The sequence below is a fragment of the Parasteatoda tepidariorum genome, chromosome 1 (genome assembly GCF_982258835.1).
Source record: "Parasteatoda tepidariorum strain Cologne lab strain chromosome 1, Ptep-v5.0, whole genome shotgun sequence".
NCBI lineage: Eukaryota > Metazoa > Arthropoda > Arachnida > Araneae > Theridiidae > Parasteatoda > Parasteatoda tepidariorum.
The window spans coordinates 69,266,919-69,282,504 of NC_141755.1; the positions used below are offsets into that span (position 1 = coordinate 69,266,919).

Here is a 15,586-nt window from a genome sequence, read left to right on the forward strand (position 1 = left end):
AGAAGAATTTTAAACGCTAAAAGTAACTTTTTATTTTAACAATTTTGAAGTAGTTCCGATTGTATCACACTTTCTCAGAATATTGCTAAACAAGAAAAGTTAATTACTAATTTAAAGCTTTTTTAAGGAATTATCTAATATAATAAAAATAAAATTATTTTTTATCCAAACCAATCTATTTTTAAGTTTTATATTAGTGAGAAAAAAATCTAAATATATATTTCAATATTCATGCACTATATATCTCAGTTTTTTAGGTCGATGATTTTTGAAGTTATACTTCTTATGCGACTTCCAACAAGGTTGCGTTAAACGTTTAACGCTACACTTTTATTGGCCGGGAAATCACGTGGTAGGATCTAGTTTTCCCTCATTTATTTCCATATTGTTTTGGTTCTCACTAACATAAAAATAATAAAAGTCATAAAAGTATTGCTTTTCTATAAATATTTTTTTTAGTTTGATTTGATACACATACAATTTAATAGGATAGTATTTTTTATTTTCAAATTTAGTGGATAACAATTGTAAAAAAAATTCAAAATGAAAAATAATATTTTCAAAAACCACGTTTTTGCAACGGAGAACAATAATTAAAAAAAAATTGAAAACCGAAAAACGTGAGGCGCATTAAATACATAACAGTATTGTTATATTAGTGTATGTATGTGTGCTCTTGAGAAGATATGTATATATATCTGTAATTGTAATTGTATCTGAATGTGGAATATGTTTGTGCATATGTATGTGGATGTATATGTGGCTGTGCATGTGTATGAGTATGAAAATGTATATATGTATGTGTATATGTACTGTTATGTATTTCATGCGCCCCACGTTTTTCGGTTTTAAATATTTTTTTAATTATTATTCTCCGCTACAAAAACGTGGTTTTTAAAAATATTATTTTTTATTTTGAATTTTTTTATTTTGAATTTTTTTATTTTGAATTCTTTTATTTTAAATTATAATTTTTTTATTTTATATTTTTTTAAAAATTATTACTTTTTAATTATTATCCTTCACTACAAAAAACGTTGCTTTTAAAAATATATATTTTTATTTATATTATTTTTCTTAGTCAAGAGTAGTCAAGACCACTACGACTTACATTAGTTTTATGCTGATGACAACCAAACCAATCTGGAAATGAATGAGGAAAAACTGGATCCTACCACGTGATTTTTCAGCCAATAAATATACTCCGACAGTAAAAATCTTTTCACCTGACATGTAATACTAATTTCAAATAATGGAATCGACAACAAAAGACAATCTCGAAAATATTTTTTTTTTAATTTCAATTTTATTTTACTTTTTATGTCTCTTTTCTCTTCATTTTCATGCATTGTCATCCAATTCTGAACTATGTGCCAAATTTGAAGTTTGTAGCTAGTCGGGAAGTTAGTTTAAAATCGATTACAAAATTCCACCCGGACAGACACACACGAAGGCAAGTTTATATAAACGTGGTAAAAAATGAGTGAAAACAATCCCACGGACAATGCGACGGATTTGAGGTTACGTCAAGGTACGTCTCTTGTGAATATCAATTGATTGTTATGTTTTCTCCTTTGAAATTACATTATGACGCATTCACATACATTATTAATACAAATACATTTTCCATGGCGAGACGATGAGGCAACCACAAGCACTTCCAGTAGTTCAAGAGGTCCACGACGGAAAAATGCACAATATTACTGTTATTACAGAGCACGGAAGAGAGCGGAGCAGAAAAAAGAGTCGTTGAATAGAACTAGTGATCCTTCTACGACTGCTGAATCTTCTACAATTAACGTCGCAGGTTACGAAGCTTAACTTCTTCCGCGCGGAGGGACTCCACGCACTATTTTTTTCTCCTAAGAGATCGTGCTACATAGCAAGAAGTTATGCTGGGTAGCAAAATTAAATAAACATGTGAATAAAAATAAATTAGAAAATACAAATCTAATTTATCATTGATTTAAAAAGAAGATACGGATTTTAACTTTCATCATATTATAGTAATACTCATTTAAAAAATTTCGCAAATAGCAATTCACTGCAGTAACACATGATACAAATCATTCAAGATGAGGGCACGAAAATAAATGATTAACCCTAAATAACTTTTAATCTAATGATCGGATTTTCACTTGCAAGGACTCAATCTTAATGGTTCACAGGGAAGACCTCAAATATTCTAACTAATTAGTGCAGAAGATATTTTAAGTAACGGAATCAAACACAAAACCGTACTTTCTCTGAAAAAACATACTTATTTTCGACAGATTCAGATTTATAACCCTCAAAATATATGGTTCTAATAGTTTGGTCAGAAGAGAGGTTCAAAGTTCGTACCCGTTAATGCTAATTTTACTTTACCATATCTCAAAAACTGTTAAAGGGGAGGAAAAATTCTTACCCACTATTATAAATTGTGTTTATCCAAATATAATTCGATGCAAAAAAGAATTTTCATTAGTTCATTCATTCTATTTAATGACATTTTTAGTCTAATTTTGTCAAAATGTACAAAATTACATTGGACAGGGGATTGCATAAATGATGTGATAAACTTCTAGGGTAGTTAGGGTGCATGATCAGGATTAAAATTGCACAGGAACCCACGTCCGGAAATGTCATCATACACCTCTAGGGGCTCTTAGCCATAATGAACTGTTTCTTCGTGTGGATCTGATTATAAAATGGACGTGCCTTTAGCCGTTTACGATGACATTTTAGGGCATATTTTCCAGTGTTACTTAATATATTTTTTTAGTATTTTATTTTTTAATATTTAATTTTTAATATTTTATTTTTTAATATTTTATTTCTCAATATTTTATTCCTCAATATCTTATTTCTCAATATTTCATTTTTTAATATTTTTTTTCAATATTTTATTTAATAATAGTGGAAAAAAGAATAATTTCACATACTTATCATTTTTTCCCCAACATTCTAATTTTTTTCCTTTAACTTTTAGAAAAGCATTTTGTTGCCAAAGTTAACATTATTTTCATATGAAGCCCGAAGAGTTTCGCGAAAACTTAAAACCCTTATTCGTATACTTTCTTTAAAAAAAAAATCAATATTCGATACAATCTCATACCAGAATAGTTACTGTCGGAAGAACTTAAGGGGTGACAAATGTTTCATGAGGTTATCCTATATGCTATTGGCTAAAATTTCACGCTAATTTTAGAAATACGGTTTTGCTACTTAAAACTCAGATATTTAACTCACAAATATTTTTGACACAATGATTAGCTAATAAATGTTTTCTCAATCTTTTTCTACTAGTTGTGAGACATTTCTGGAACGTGGTTACTTTGAAATTTGTTCTAACTCCTCGATAATGTCATTTTTCAAAAAGTAAAATAGAGAGAGTAGCATGATTTTTTTTATTATTATTAATCATGGTTCTGCTAAATAATTGTATACAACAAAATTTTCAACAAAAATAATTAACATGGATATGAAAATATGCTTACGTTTTTTTTTTTATTATTACTATTTTTTTGCTTAAACTTACAGTGGTTTCTGGCAGAATTCAGTTTTCACTTGGTAAAAATATGAATTATTATATAACTCCTTTACTTTATAAAAGGAGCACTTTTATCTCAACCGTGGTACACAAAACCAGACGTAAATCAGTATACCATTTATTTTCAATTATATATTATTACAGGGCGTTTAAATTTAGGGATAAAATATACGGCATAACTTGCCTACTTTACTCATTTAAACGGGAATTTTCAATTTTTTTTCCAAATACTTAATGTGGTAGTAAGTTTTAAGATTTACAATTATATTATTGATTTAATAAAATTTGATTCAGAATGTTTTTGAGCTGCACTATCAGTGAATAATTTAAACAAATATGTAAGGTCTGATAATTGGGTAAAAAATTTTTAAAGGCTGACAAAATTAACACAATAAACGTGTTTGAATAGTTGTTTCACTACCACTTAGAGCATTGTGGGGTGCTAGGACTTTCCGGATGCCATACCACATCGTTTTATTTAAGAGTTAGATCATATGAATATTTCCTTTATATCAGAATTAAATTAGTCAAACTGGAGCATAATCTTCAAAAATAGAATAGAATCGAAGCATATTAGAAACAGTCAGCCTAAGAGTGTTGTTAAACAGTGGATATATTTTATTAATTAGGCCAAATTAGGCCAAGTCTGTTATGCTTTATTAATTAGGCCAAAACTATGGTTCGAAAAAACTAACATCAATATAACGCCGCTTTTGATGATAATTTAATAATTATAAATAATAATAATTCAGTATTCATGAAACACAGGTTTATATAAGTTGAAACAAAAAAAAAATATACAGAAGATTTTTATTAAATTAAAGGGAAAAAAGAAAAAGGTAAGAAAATCAAAAAAAGAAGAAAAAAGAGAAAGTAAAGTAATTTCGCCTCGATTTATGTATTTTAGATGATGCACTTGCATAAAAAAAATTACCTGCGGCAGTGTGACATATATCAATACGAACTTCACTGTTCATACTATCTCAACCCTGAATTTTGAATTCTGAATTGTGTATAGCGACTGTTATATTTTAAATATATAATCAAAAGTAAAATTTAAAAAAAGTCGATGAGGCTTTAAATGAACAGTAAATAATGGTCATCTGATTCTCAGCTGTAATGGTATAATAGTGTAAAAGCAATCCTTGTCGAACGCTCTAACTCTTTCCGGGTAACTTTGTTATCGGTAACATTTATATCAGCACAGTAAAGCGAGGTAATACACCGGAAATACGATTTGTTAACATTGATGAGTCTCTGCATGATTAAAGGCCAATTTTCATGTTTCCGTGATGTTTGAAGGACTAAGTCGAGAAGGAAGAGAGCACGTTGTCAACATTACGCTCACGTTAGAGAATATCAACAATTGGGGACAATATTGGCCACTCTGTTTTCTTCCCTGTTTAGAAATCATTCGGAATTCGTTACATCAATCGTTGCGGTATCTCCCGTTACAATTTGCAAACTGATCTACTATTGAGCTTTAATTGTGCAAGAAATAATTTATGGTTACCTAACTTTTTCATCTCAACGGACGAGATAACTCGTCTTCCAGGAATATTCACTATGCTCTATTGTTGTATTAGGGAATATAGTTATTAATTGCAAATTGATTATTATTTTTCAAATTAAAAGAAGCAAGTTTTATGGGAATTTGCGTTTTGTTTAAATGTTAGTGCTGCGCTAAGATCAGAGGGTGGGACAAAGACACGTCATGGCAGCGATGAAAGGGTTAAGTATGGATGACAACCTATTGAAAGCCCTAGCACATCACAATATTTAAAATTGTAGCGAGATAATAGCATATTTAATCTTGGTTTGTTTAATTATTTCATAATTCACACATATCACTGCCCTACTCTTAGTATGTATTGGCTTTTGGGCACCTGGTCAAGCGGCCCTCATCCCATCCATCATGTACTTTTTAAAATATGAAGTTCCACATTGTGGACAGCTGACCTTTTGGTTGCTAATTCAACGTTTCAAGCTCCTTCCTCTGAGAAATAATGCATGTTAAAATAAAAAGAATCAGATTGCTCAAAATTTTCAATTGTAGATGAGGGTTAAATATCAATGTGAGGAAACGTTTTGATGTTTAATCTATTTTTGCTGTTTAATCTATTTGATGTTCAGTTTTTAGTTTAATAATAATGTCTTAATAATAATGTTTAGTTTAATAATAATGTGTAGTTTAATAATAATCATTTAGTTTAATAATAATGTGTAGTTTAATAATAATCATTTAGTTTAATAATAATGTGTAGTTTAATAATAATGTGTTGTTTAATAATATTCATTTAGTTTAATAATAATGTGTAGTTTAATAATAATCATTTAGTTTAACAATAATCATTTAGTTTAATAATAATCATTTAGTTTAATAATAATGTGTAGTTTAATAACATTCATTTAGTTTAATAATAATCATTTAGTTTAATAATAATGTTTCGCCAACATCTAAGACCCCATAGAAGCTGTTAAAAATGTTTTGAAGTAAACATTTGTGCAAATGCCTTTGTTTGCATAGGTATTGCAAACAGTCACGCACGTGATTTTCAATCAAATTTCATTTCCATTTTTATGAATATAATATATTCACGCAGCCTTTTAACTGTGTTAAAATTTCGATTTTACGATTCATATTCTGTGAATTATTACATTTTAAATAAAAATATTCAGGAGAGGTCGATTTTTGCGTTTTTCATCTCACGTGTTTTCATAGCTTTCGTTTCCCACAAAACTCCATCAATTCACTTATTTTGCCTTAATAATCTCGTAACAGTTTTTTTTTCACATTTGAATTGAACTTTAAATTTAAGGAACGATATAATAAAGGGAAATATGAATAAAAAGTAGTAACTAATAAATTTTTTTTATTCTTATTTTTTCCCGTACAGTTATAATGTAATGCGCTTGCGATAGGAAATTTTCATAAAACAATCCGTTATCGATTTCTTTTAGTTCAAAATCTTTATCAGGGATAATCCCACTATCCACGAAAACTTCAGGAAAAATCAGCATTACTTTTTCAAAAATCGTTTCTGCAAAAACAATATGGTTGCTACTTCGAATAAAAATTGAGAAAGTGGTAGAAAAGTTAAGATGAATAAAAACTTTTTTAAAAAGTTCATAATCACCAAATTATTTCCAAACTTTCCTGTTTAAAAAATAGAGATTTAAAGCCTCGGAATTCAGGGACAGATATTTAACTTTGAAAACTACAAAAAAGATATAAAATACAGACCAACAGCTTCTCACTTTAAACTCGACGCCTCATATCACAATCATCAAAATAAATAAAAGCTTTAACAAATTTCTTAATCACAGATCCACCTATAACATCAGCTTCAACAACTGCAATATTGAAAGCTTCATCAAGCGTTTCCCCACGCTGACCATCAGCCAGCATCCAAAAACTAAAATCACACATAGTTTAGAGCAAGCTGTTTCGTTTTAAGTTCATTATTATTATTTATTCAAGCAAAGTGCTTGAATCCCCCTGACAGGTACCATATAGAGTGCTAACCTCAATGAACTCATACAAAGACAAACACTACCTGATGAAAGGGATAGTGGCCGCTTTGCGGCCCAGGCGAGATACATGTCAAGTCGGAGAATTTAATTTTAAAAAATGAAAGCTGTTTATGGTATATTGGTAACTTGTCAACAACTGGCCTAAAAGTAAGACGGAACGGAGAAGAGCCGGTAGCAAAATCATATCATTAGTAACCGATTTTTGGAAGGAGTAAAATATGTTTAGCTGTTTTTAATCATAAACTGTACATTACTATTTACTTTTTTAAGGTAAGATAGAATCCTATGTTACAGCTGTTAAAAAAAATCTTGGTAATCAAGAATATTTCTTTAATTATCTTCCCAAAAATAAGCAACTATATCATTATTACCAGAGTTTGCCCCTTTTCATCTTGATATCAAGAATAAATAAACTCAGCAAGAATAAATAAACTTCAGCAAGAATAAATAAACTTTCTGTCCTGATCAACAATGAAATTGACATTATTTTAACATTTTAAATGAAATCGACTTCTTAAAGTTAACAACTACCATAACATATATATATATATATTTCGGTTATTTTACTTCACTTTAGATGCAATATCTCAAAATATTTTAATTCGAATTACGCGAAATTTTGCATGAATATTTTGTATACATATGTCTTGTAAATAGACCACGGATTAGTTTATTAAACTATTATGTATTTCATATTTTACAGCTAAAATAATAAAAGTAATTGCAAATTTTCAGCCTTTTCTGACAAATAAGATTCGAAATTTGATATAGAATATCTAAATATTAATGTTATGTCTAATGCGTAAGATGAGTTATTATGAGTATTGTAAAGCAAGAATAATGGAGAAAAAAATTTAAACAACGCTATGTGATTTTGAGAAGAGATCGATTTTTGGTCTTTTTTTATTCAGTTTCACCTATATATTTTCTAAAAAAAAATTTTTTTCCTTCATATTTTTGTTGTATTTATACCATGTTTTAGTGTATAATACACACATAAATGTAAAAAAAATTATTTCTAAATTAAAAACTTTGCGTACGAGGCATCTTAATTGATTGAATGTAAACCTATATTTTTACGCCACACTACATAATTACAAGGATACGAAATTACGGTAATTTTTAAAGTTTTAAAGAAATTTTTCTACATTTAAATTAAAAATAAAGTCAATGTAATATACAGCATGCATAATTAACAAAAGAAAGAAAAAAAAACGCTGACGAAGGCTACCATAAATTTTCTGAGTATTAAACAACCAGTTTAGTGTTAATGTTTTCTGACCAAGGGAAAACATTTTTCAGGTTAGAGGGTTAATGTGAAGTAAAGATAGACCTCAAAAGTAGGGGAGAGGAGGATAAGAACAGTTATTGGTTAAAAAAGACAACAATTTTAAAGTTAGGAAAAAGAAGATGCTTATTACTAAAATTGTTACACATCATTTATAATTAACAAATAGCTAGTTTGAGATTTAAAACTATCCAAACATAATTTTTAAAAATTGAAAATGAAAGAAATGGAGAAATCTACGCATTAGTAAGTATGAATGTATTGTCATTTTCTTAAGTTTTATTTATTTTTAAGATTGTGTGGCTTACCTTTGCGTATAAAGAACTTTTTTTTCCCTTTTAAACTGACCATACGATTACTTAAATAGGTTACGAAAATAATAGCTATTACAAAACTAAAGTACTTCATTACAGATTAAAGATCTTTGAAGGATGGAAAGAAATAATATTTAATCTTAAAAATACCTTACTTTCTCATTTTTGCTAAATTTTATTTTGAATCACTATAAAATTGTGATAAGGAAATTGCAGTGAGAATTAATAAATTATGCAAGATTTTGCTCGCTCTACGGAAGGAAAATAACTTTTTCGGATATAAATAGTATTTCGTAATAAAAATAATATCTTCACCATACTATCGACAGTATGTTGAAACCATTTTGAGTCAACTGAAAAGACAGAAAATTGACATTCAAAACACCTGCCAATAAATTTGTTTTATTGGCAAAATTCGGCGTCTCTCTAAATGAAATTATTCAGTGCTGTATTCGTCAAAGAACATGTGCTTGTCTTCAATATAACATATTTTAAAATTAATTGGAAATTTTTTGCAAGAATTATGATATGAAGAAATTTTATTGAAAAAAAAAATCGAAATAATGTTTAAAAGTCTATGTACACTTTCCGTTCTTTTCAAAGTGTTCCAATGGACAATCAGTTATTATCTTTTTATGTATTTTATTTTTAAAAACATTGAATTATTTTCCTCAAAAATTATTATTTATGTAAATCCTATTTAACTGCAATATTTTGATCCGACATAAAAGATTAAGCAGTTAAAATGTTGAAAAAGAATAATATTTATCGTTTGCTACAATAAGAAGTACGAACAATTTTTTTAAAATAAATAAATAAATATAAATAATTTTTTATCGTTTGCAAAATCATAAAAATAATTATACAGAATCTTACCGTTGAATTAGAGGTAGTATTTCCTAAAAGATGCACATTTTTAACCAAAATAAATGCAAAAACACTATAAAACAAACAAGTATTCATATTCATTTCTTTAAGCGATTTCAAAAAACAGCCGAAATCATGACAGTTCTGTTTGGATGTGAAGACCGGTTACTAGTTTCGTTAGCGTTTTCAACTCCAATGTGACGTCATAAATCGTGTTAGAAAACCGTAACTTAGCTCTTTCAATAACATACGTCAGGGGCGAGAAAAATCGTGCATTAGATAGGTTGGATCTTAAGTCATAAATTATAACTTTGTCACGCAGTATGATTGACATAAAAAAATTGGAAACAAAAAAATAATAAAATTTACAAAATTAATCACATTTATATTATCAAGATGAATAAGCATACAAATTGATAAATCAATTACAGTTCAAATACAGTGAGTCCGTAAAGTCATGATGCACTTTTCACAGGTTACAGGACCAAAGTACACCATGACTTTACTGATACACTGCATAAAAAGAGGGTCACTTTATGTATGGCAAAAATAGTCACTTTTCGAATTTCTATAAAATTCCCAAATTCTTGATACATTCTCATTGTTATCTTCTCTTATTATTATTTGAATAAGTCTGAGAACGAAAACTGATAGATGATAGAATTTATTGAGATATAAGGATAGAATTTTTTATTAAATATCGTACATTGAAAGAGGATAACTTTTTTCCTATCAGTCTAACTCAAGTAATTAATGAAATTATTTTTCCGACTTTTTGGAGAGTTTTGATATTAAAAATATATTTGTAAAAATAAATCCGCGCAAAAAAATTAGACTGTTAAAAAAAATATTACACACACTGATGGGTTATATCCTGCAGCACAATTTCGAAAACTTGTTTTGTTTCAAAACTGCAAAGAAACAAACAAATTTCATTGAAAGATAAATATAATTCTACGATAATTCGAAATAATTTATTAAAAACTTAATGATATTAGTCTAGCATATGAAAATTTTTCTAAACTCCATGGTTACAGTGTCCTATTAAAATTAGAAAAGTGGTAGGAGAGCTATGAAATTTTTCGTCTCTTTTTGAATTAAACAAGATATTTTATTTACCATGATATATTAATAACTTAATAGTTATATAAATTTTGTTCTTAAACTGCATAAAACGATACTTTTAAAATTAACTGAAAACTATAACTTAATTGGGTGTCAACTTTAAACATAGATTTTACATTTGATTTTATATTTTATTTTGTATTTTATTTTATATTTTATTTTATATATTATTTTATATTTTATTTTATTTTATATTTCATTTTATATTTTATATTTAATTTTATATTTTATTTTATATTTTATTTTATATTTTAATTTATATTTTATTTCATATTTTATTTTATATTTTATTTTATATTTTATTTTATATTTTATTTTATATTTTATTTTATATTTTATTTTATATTTTATATTTTATTTTATATTTTATATTTTATTTTATATTTTATTTTATATTTTATTTTATATTTTATTTTATATTATATTATGTAACCGTCGTTGAACAGCCGACCCAATTTTTTGAGTTTACGACTACTAAGTAACTCCGTAGCCTTGTGATTTCGAATTCAATCCAGAAGACAGGGGAACTCCTGGATCATGTATTGGGAGAAATTTGCCTTCGTGGAGGAATTTTTGATGGAAACCCGCATTTACATTACTTGGAGAGGAAAACCACGAAAAACTCCCACGATTAGCATAACTGCAACGGGACTCTAACCCATGATCCGTCTACCACTGAGGATATTTTACGTCAGCACTGTGGTTGATGCAAGCCGGATGCGGAATTCGTATCGACCAGCCATCGCTGGGATTCGAACCCGGTTCACCTCATTGGAAGGTGATAGCTCTATCCCCTGAGCCTTCTTAAGCATAGATTGATAATTATTATTTATTTTTTATTGTTTTTTTTAGTAGAACGTGTCTGCTTTTCAAATATTTGATTTTAATATGACACCATAAATGCTCCCTCTTAATAGAATTAAAAGTTATCTTTTTTTCATTTAATTTGTTTACTTAGGTAGTTCATTTTGTTTCATCTTTAATAAAAAAAAATAAGTAGAAATTAAAAATTATTTCTTATAAAAGCTTAGAAATAGTATTCAAAGACAGGAAAAATATTCATATGCATAGTCATGTACTATATTCACATACCTTTTACCAAACTAGTGGTAGGCCTGATTGCAGAAACCCTCCAGTCCGTCAGCGGGGGCTGTACGTGATCTGCAGATTATTTTTCATTTCAGATTGTTAAACAAAAATTGTTGAGGCTCCTTATTGAAACAACTCTAAACTTATTTCTATTGTTTCTAATCAAAATTACAAAACTGAATTGAGAAAACACCTCATAGAGCGGATGGTAAAGAACAAAAAATTTCTGTTGGTTGATTACATACTCATAGGATTTAATTCATTTTTTTAGCATCATTATTCATTAAAATTAAGTTTAAGTCATATAAAGTTTTTTAGCATTTAATTTTTAAATATATCTGCAATTTTTTTTACGTATCATTTAAATTAAGCTAAATTTTAGCAATAATAATCTCTGTCTGACTTCGTTGAAGTCGCAGACAAATTTGGATTTATGAAGATAGTGCTGTGAATTTACTCCATAAATTCTGCTACCGGAGTGGTAGGTAATAGAAGGAAATATCTATTTGGCATAAATAAATGTAGATTACCATATTTTTTAAGCAGCCGATTTTCATGTCTAAGCAACTTTAAATGGTTTTGCATCATCGAGTTAATGATATATACAATGAATTAATGTCCATAATGTGTTGATGTAATGGTGGTTTTGCATTAATGAGAAACGCTTGTATTATCTCTTTTCTTTTCATTTTATTTTTTTAAAGCACTTTTATTTCAAGGGTGCTATAGGCAAAAATGGGTCAAGGTCCGACACTTGCCATAAAACTCTTATACGAGATCATAAAAGCTGAGGAAATTTCTTTTCTCGCATTGGCAGCGTAGGTCTGATACAAACTGAACTATATGCTGAACAGAAATGAAAAATAAGACTGCTATGATGTTAAAAAATTTTTTTTTAATTGTAGCAAAATGGAGGAAAACATAAATGTTTTCATTGGTTCCAAAATCTCCAATGAATCCATTATTGCTGATGATTAAAGGATTAATGGCTATTTATTTTCACTTGTTCGTTTTGACTAATGCCAAGATTATTAAAGCTTTTTTAAACAGGAAGGAAAAAAATATGGGAAATTGAGGGTTTGTCAGTGTGTTTCTCGGAATTCAGGATCCCCCAGAAAACTGTTTAACTGATCAGATCAAATTTAAAAAACGTTTTAGTCAAGTTTAATGGAAAATACACTGAGTTTTACAGCTATTATTGAATTTTCTCACAGATAGTGTCCGAGGGGGGAAGGAAGAAGCAGTTATTTTTGCGACAATTTGTATGGAATATATTAGGGATCTCCTCAGATTTATTTCCTTCTTTCTGGAGATTGTATTGGCAATAATTATGACTCCCGAGCAGCTAAAAATTGCATTTAAGTTGAAAAAAGTCTTTAAGTTATTTTCATTTAAAACTTTAAAAGGGTGTTTAATATATTACCCCAACATCTCGAATTGATGAAATAAGTTGAACTAAATCCACTGATTTTAAATTGGTCTTGTAGTGAAAAGTAGTTACTTAAATGCTAATATCTCATAACAATATAGGCATTTTAGCACTTCTTTCTGTTTCAAAGATTATTGGTTTTATTGTGCTATGATTTATTTTTAAAATTGTTTTCACGTATCAGCTCTTGAGAATTGAAATGCACCCCGATGTGGAAAATTTATGACAACCATTTTTGTTTCGAGAAATTTAAATGTTGATTAAGTAAAAACAAAACACGTCAGGAAATGTTAGGTTATAATAGTTTAAGCCATGTTTGAAGCTGTTTCGACAATCTAGGGTTAAGAAAAATTAAAATATATTTTTGGAAACAGAAGAAACTAGTTTCCTGTCATATATTTTGTTGATAATAATTAAATTAAAGACTAACAAAACTAATTTTGCAATTTTTTCAATTTTGGAAATAAACCATGCAATTTTTTAAAATAAACCATGTCAACTAAAAAGTAATTGCTTTAAAATTAAATGTGCAATATTTTGTCTACATAAGAATGTTTGAAATTTCTTGTAAATTATGTAAATCAAGTTACTAAGCTAAATCAATAACACTCTATTAATATTTCCAAAAATAATTAAGGACATTTCATTCTTTAAAGGGGGAGGGCTAATTCAAGTGCCCTCCTGGACCCTGAACTCCCAGGCCAACCCTAAGTGCAATCAAATCACCTGACACTAAAAATTGTACCTGTTGCCCGGTTTTAGATGCATCAATTTTAGCAGGACTTTACATTCATTTTAAATGCTCCCATGCAAGCTGGTTTATCAATTATACATAATCCTCAGTGCCCTATTTTTCTTTCATTTAATAACCTTGAAAAGTGACATTGATAGAGCTAGATATTAGAAATATAGTAGTGATTAATCACTATTATATTTCTTATCATCTTTTACGCTACAGAACATCAAACATTTTATGCTACAGAGAGTTAAATATTTAAATTTCCAAAACAGTGAGACAGCGAATTCCACTTAATCCTGGTTGTATCTTTGTGATGTCTTTCTCTTACTTGGGCTAGCTGTACTTCACCTTGACATGGGTTTATAAGCAGCACTTTGTAATGAGCACAAAAGCCTGCATATGTAAGTGTAAAAATAAATAAGTAACCGTTTTCCATCATTCCGTTATAAAATCATTAACATTATAAAAATGCCGATAATTGTATTTTAAAATTATCAATATTGTATGGCATGAAAATATGTTGGATTTGAATCATAATTAAAATGACATAGGAATAAAAAATTAGTAAAAATCAAAACACGAAGAAAGTTTGTCCAAAATTATAAATAAAAGCGTATTTATAAATGACAGACAGCTAAGTTCTGGAGAGTTCATGAAGTTGCTCTACCGATTTAATAGAAAAGAAGACGAAATTTAAAAATGTCTCCCCGCCTCCGAATTACAAACGTTCTATAAGCATAACGTTCTATTGTTGAACTAAACTTAAACAGTTAAGCAAACGGTTACAGATATAAATTCAATTTGAAATAACAAAAAATATTAACTCATTACATTGCTAGTATTTAAGCTTTTTACAGAAACTTGATGTTAAACTTATTTGGGCCAGATAATTGCCATTTTATTGCTCTTCCTGGAAGAAAAAAAACTCTGCGCTTTTTTTGTTCTAGTATTTGAGTAGAAACCACTGGGAAAAACGTAAGAGTTTCCACTGAAATGATAGAGCATATATAAAAAAAACTGCACTTTTTTTAAAAAATGGGGTAAAATTGTAACACTCTCGTCTCCCAATTGGGTTCAGCTAGCTAGAGCGCATGAAGAGCGTCAGTGCCCGCTTTTCAGGCGTGGTTTCAACTCGTGCTCTCGTAAAAACTCGTGCTTTCAGGAAAATCAGATCAGCTTTTCTCCAAATGAAAAAATCATTTCGAAACTTTGGGAGAGTATCTTGAAGAAGTTATTTTATAACCTAAGTATAATTTTCAAGCAAAATTCTTTTTCCTTTTTTTTAAATTTCAATTTTAAGGCCTTTGAGTGCAGATAAGCCGCAGTTAATCATGAATATTAAAGATGACGCTTCCAGTTCCATTATGTATAGAATCTTAAAAGTTCAGCCTCTGAAATATAGTTTTAAAAAATGTTTTAAAGGTTTTTAGAAAAAATAATTATACCTGCATAATTCTAAAACATTTCTGCATCTATATCATACTTTATTTTTAATGATAGTCTTAGTTTAAATGAGCAGGTCTGATTTTCATGATATGCTGCTCTATGTTAAGAAGTTACGAACTCTAAAAACATCTACTTCCGTTGCGTAGTATCATTCCTGATGGCAACCCAATGAGTTAGTTTATGTCACTGGGATTTTTTTCAAAGTAAATTTTCTCAGGAAGAA

General features: G+C 28.5%; 1 protein-coding gene across 1 annotated transcript in view; it reads right to left on the bottom strand.

The window, feature by feature from the left end:
• Positions 1–9,717, bottom strand: part of LOC107444493 (cubilin) — an 83,985-nt gene extending 74,268 nt beyond the window's left edge. The window contains exon 1 of the mRNA XM_043056066.3: positions 9,545–9,717. Coding sequence (XP_042912000.2) covers positions 9,545–9,637 — 93 coding nt within the window. The 5' untranslated portion in view covers positions 9,638–9,717. The remainder of the gene's footprint in view (positions 1–9,544) is intronic.
• Positions 9,718–15,586: the final 5,869 nt, after the last annotated feature.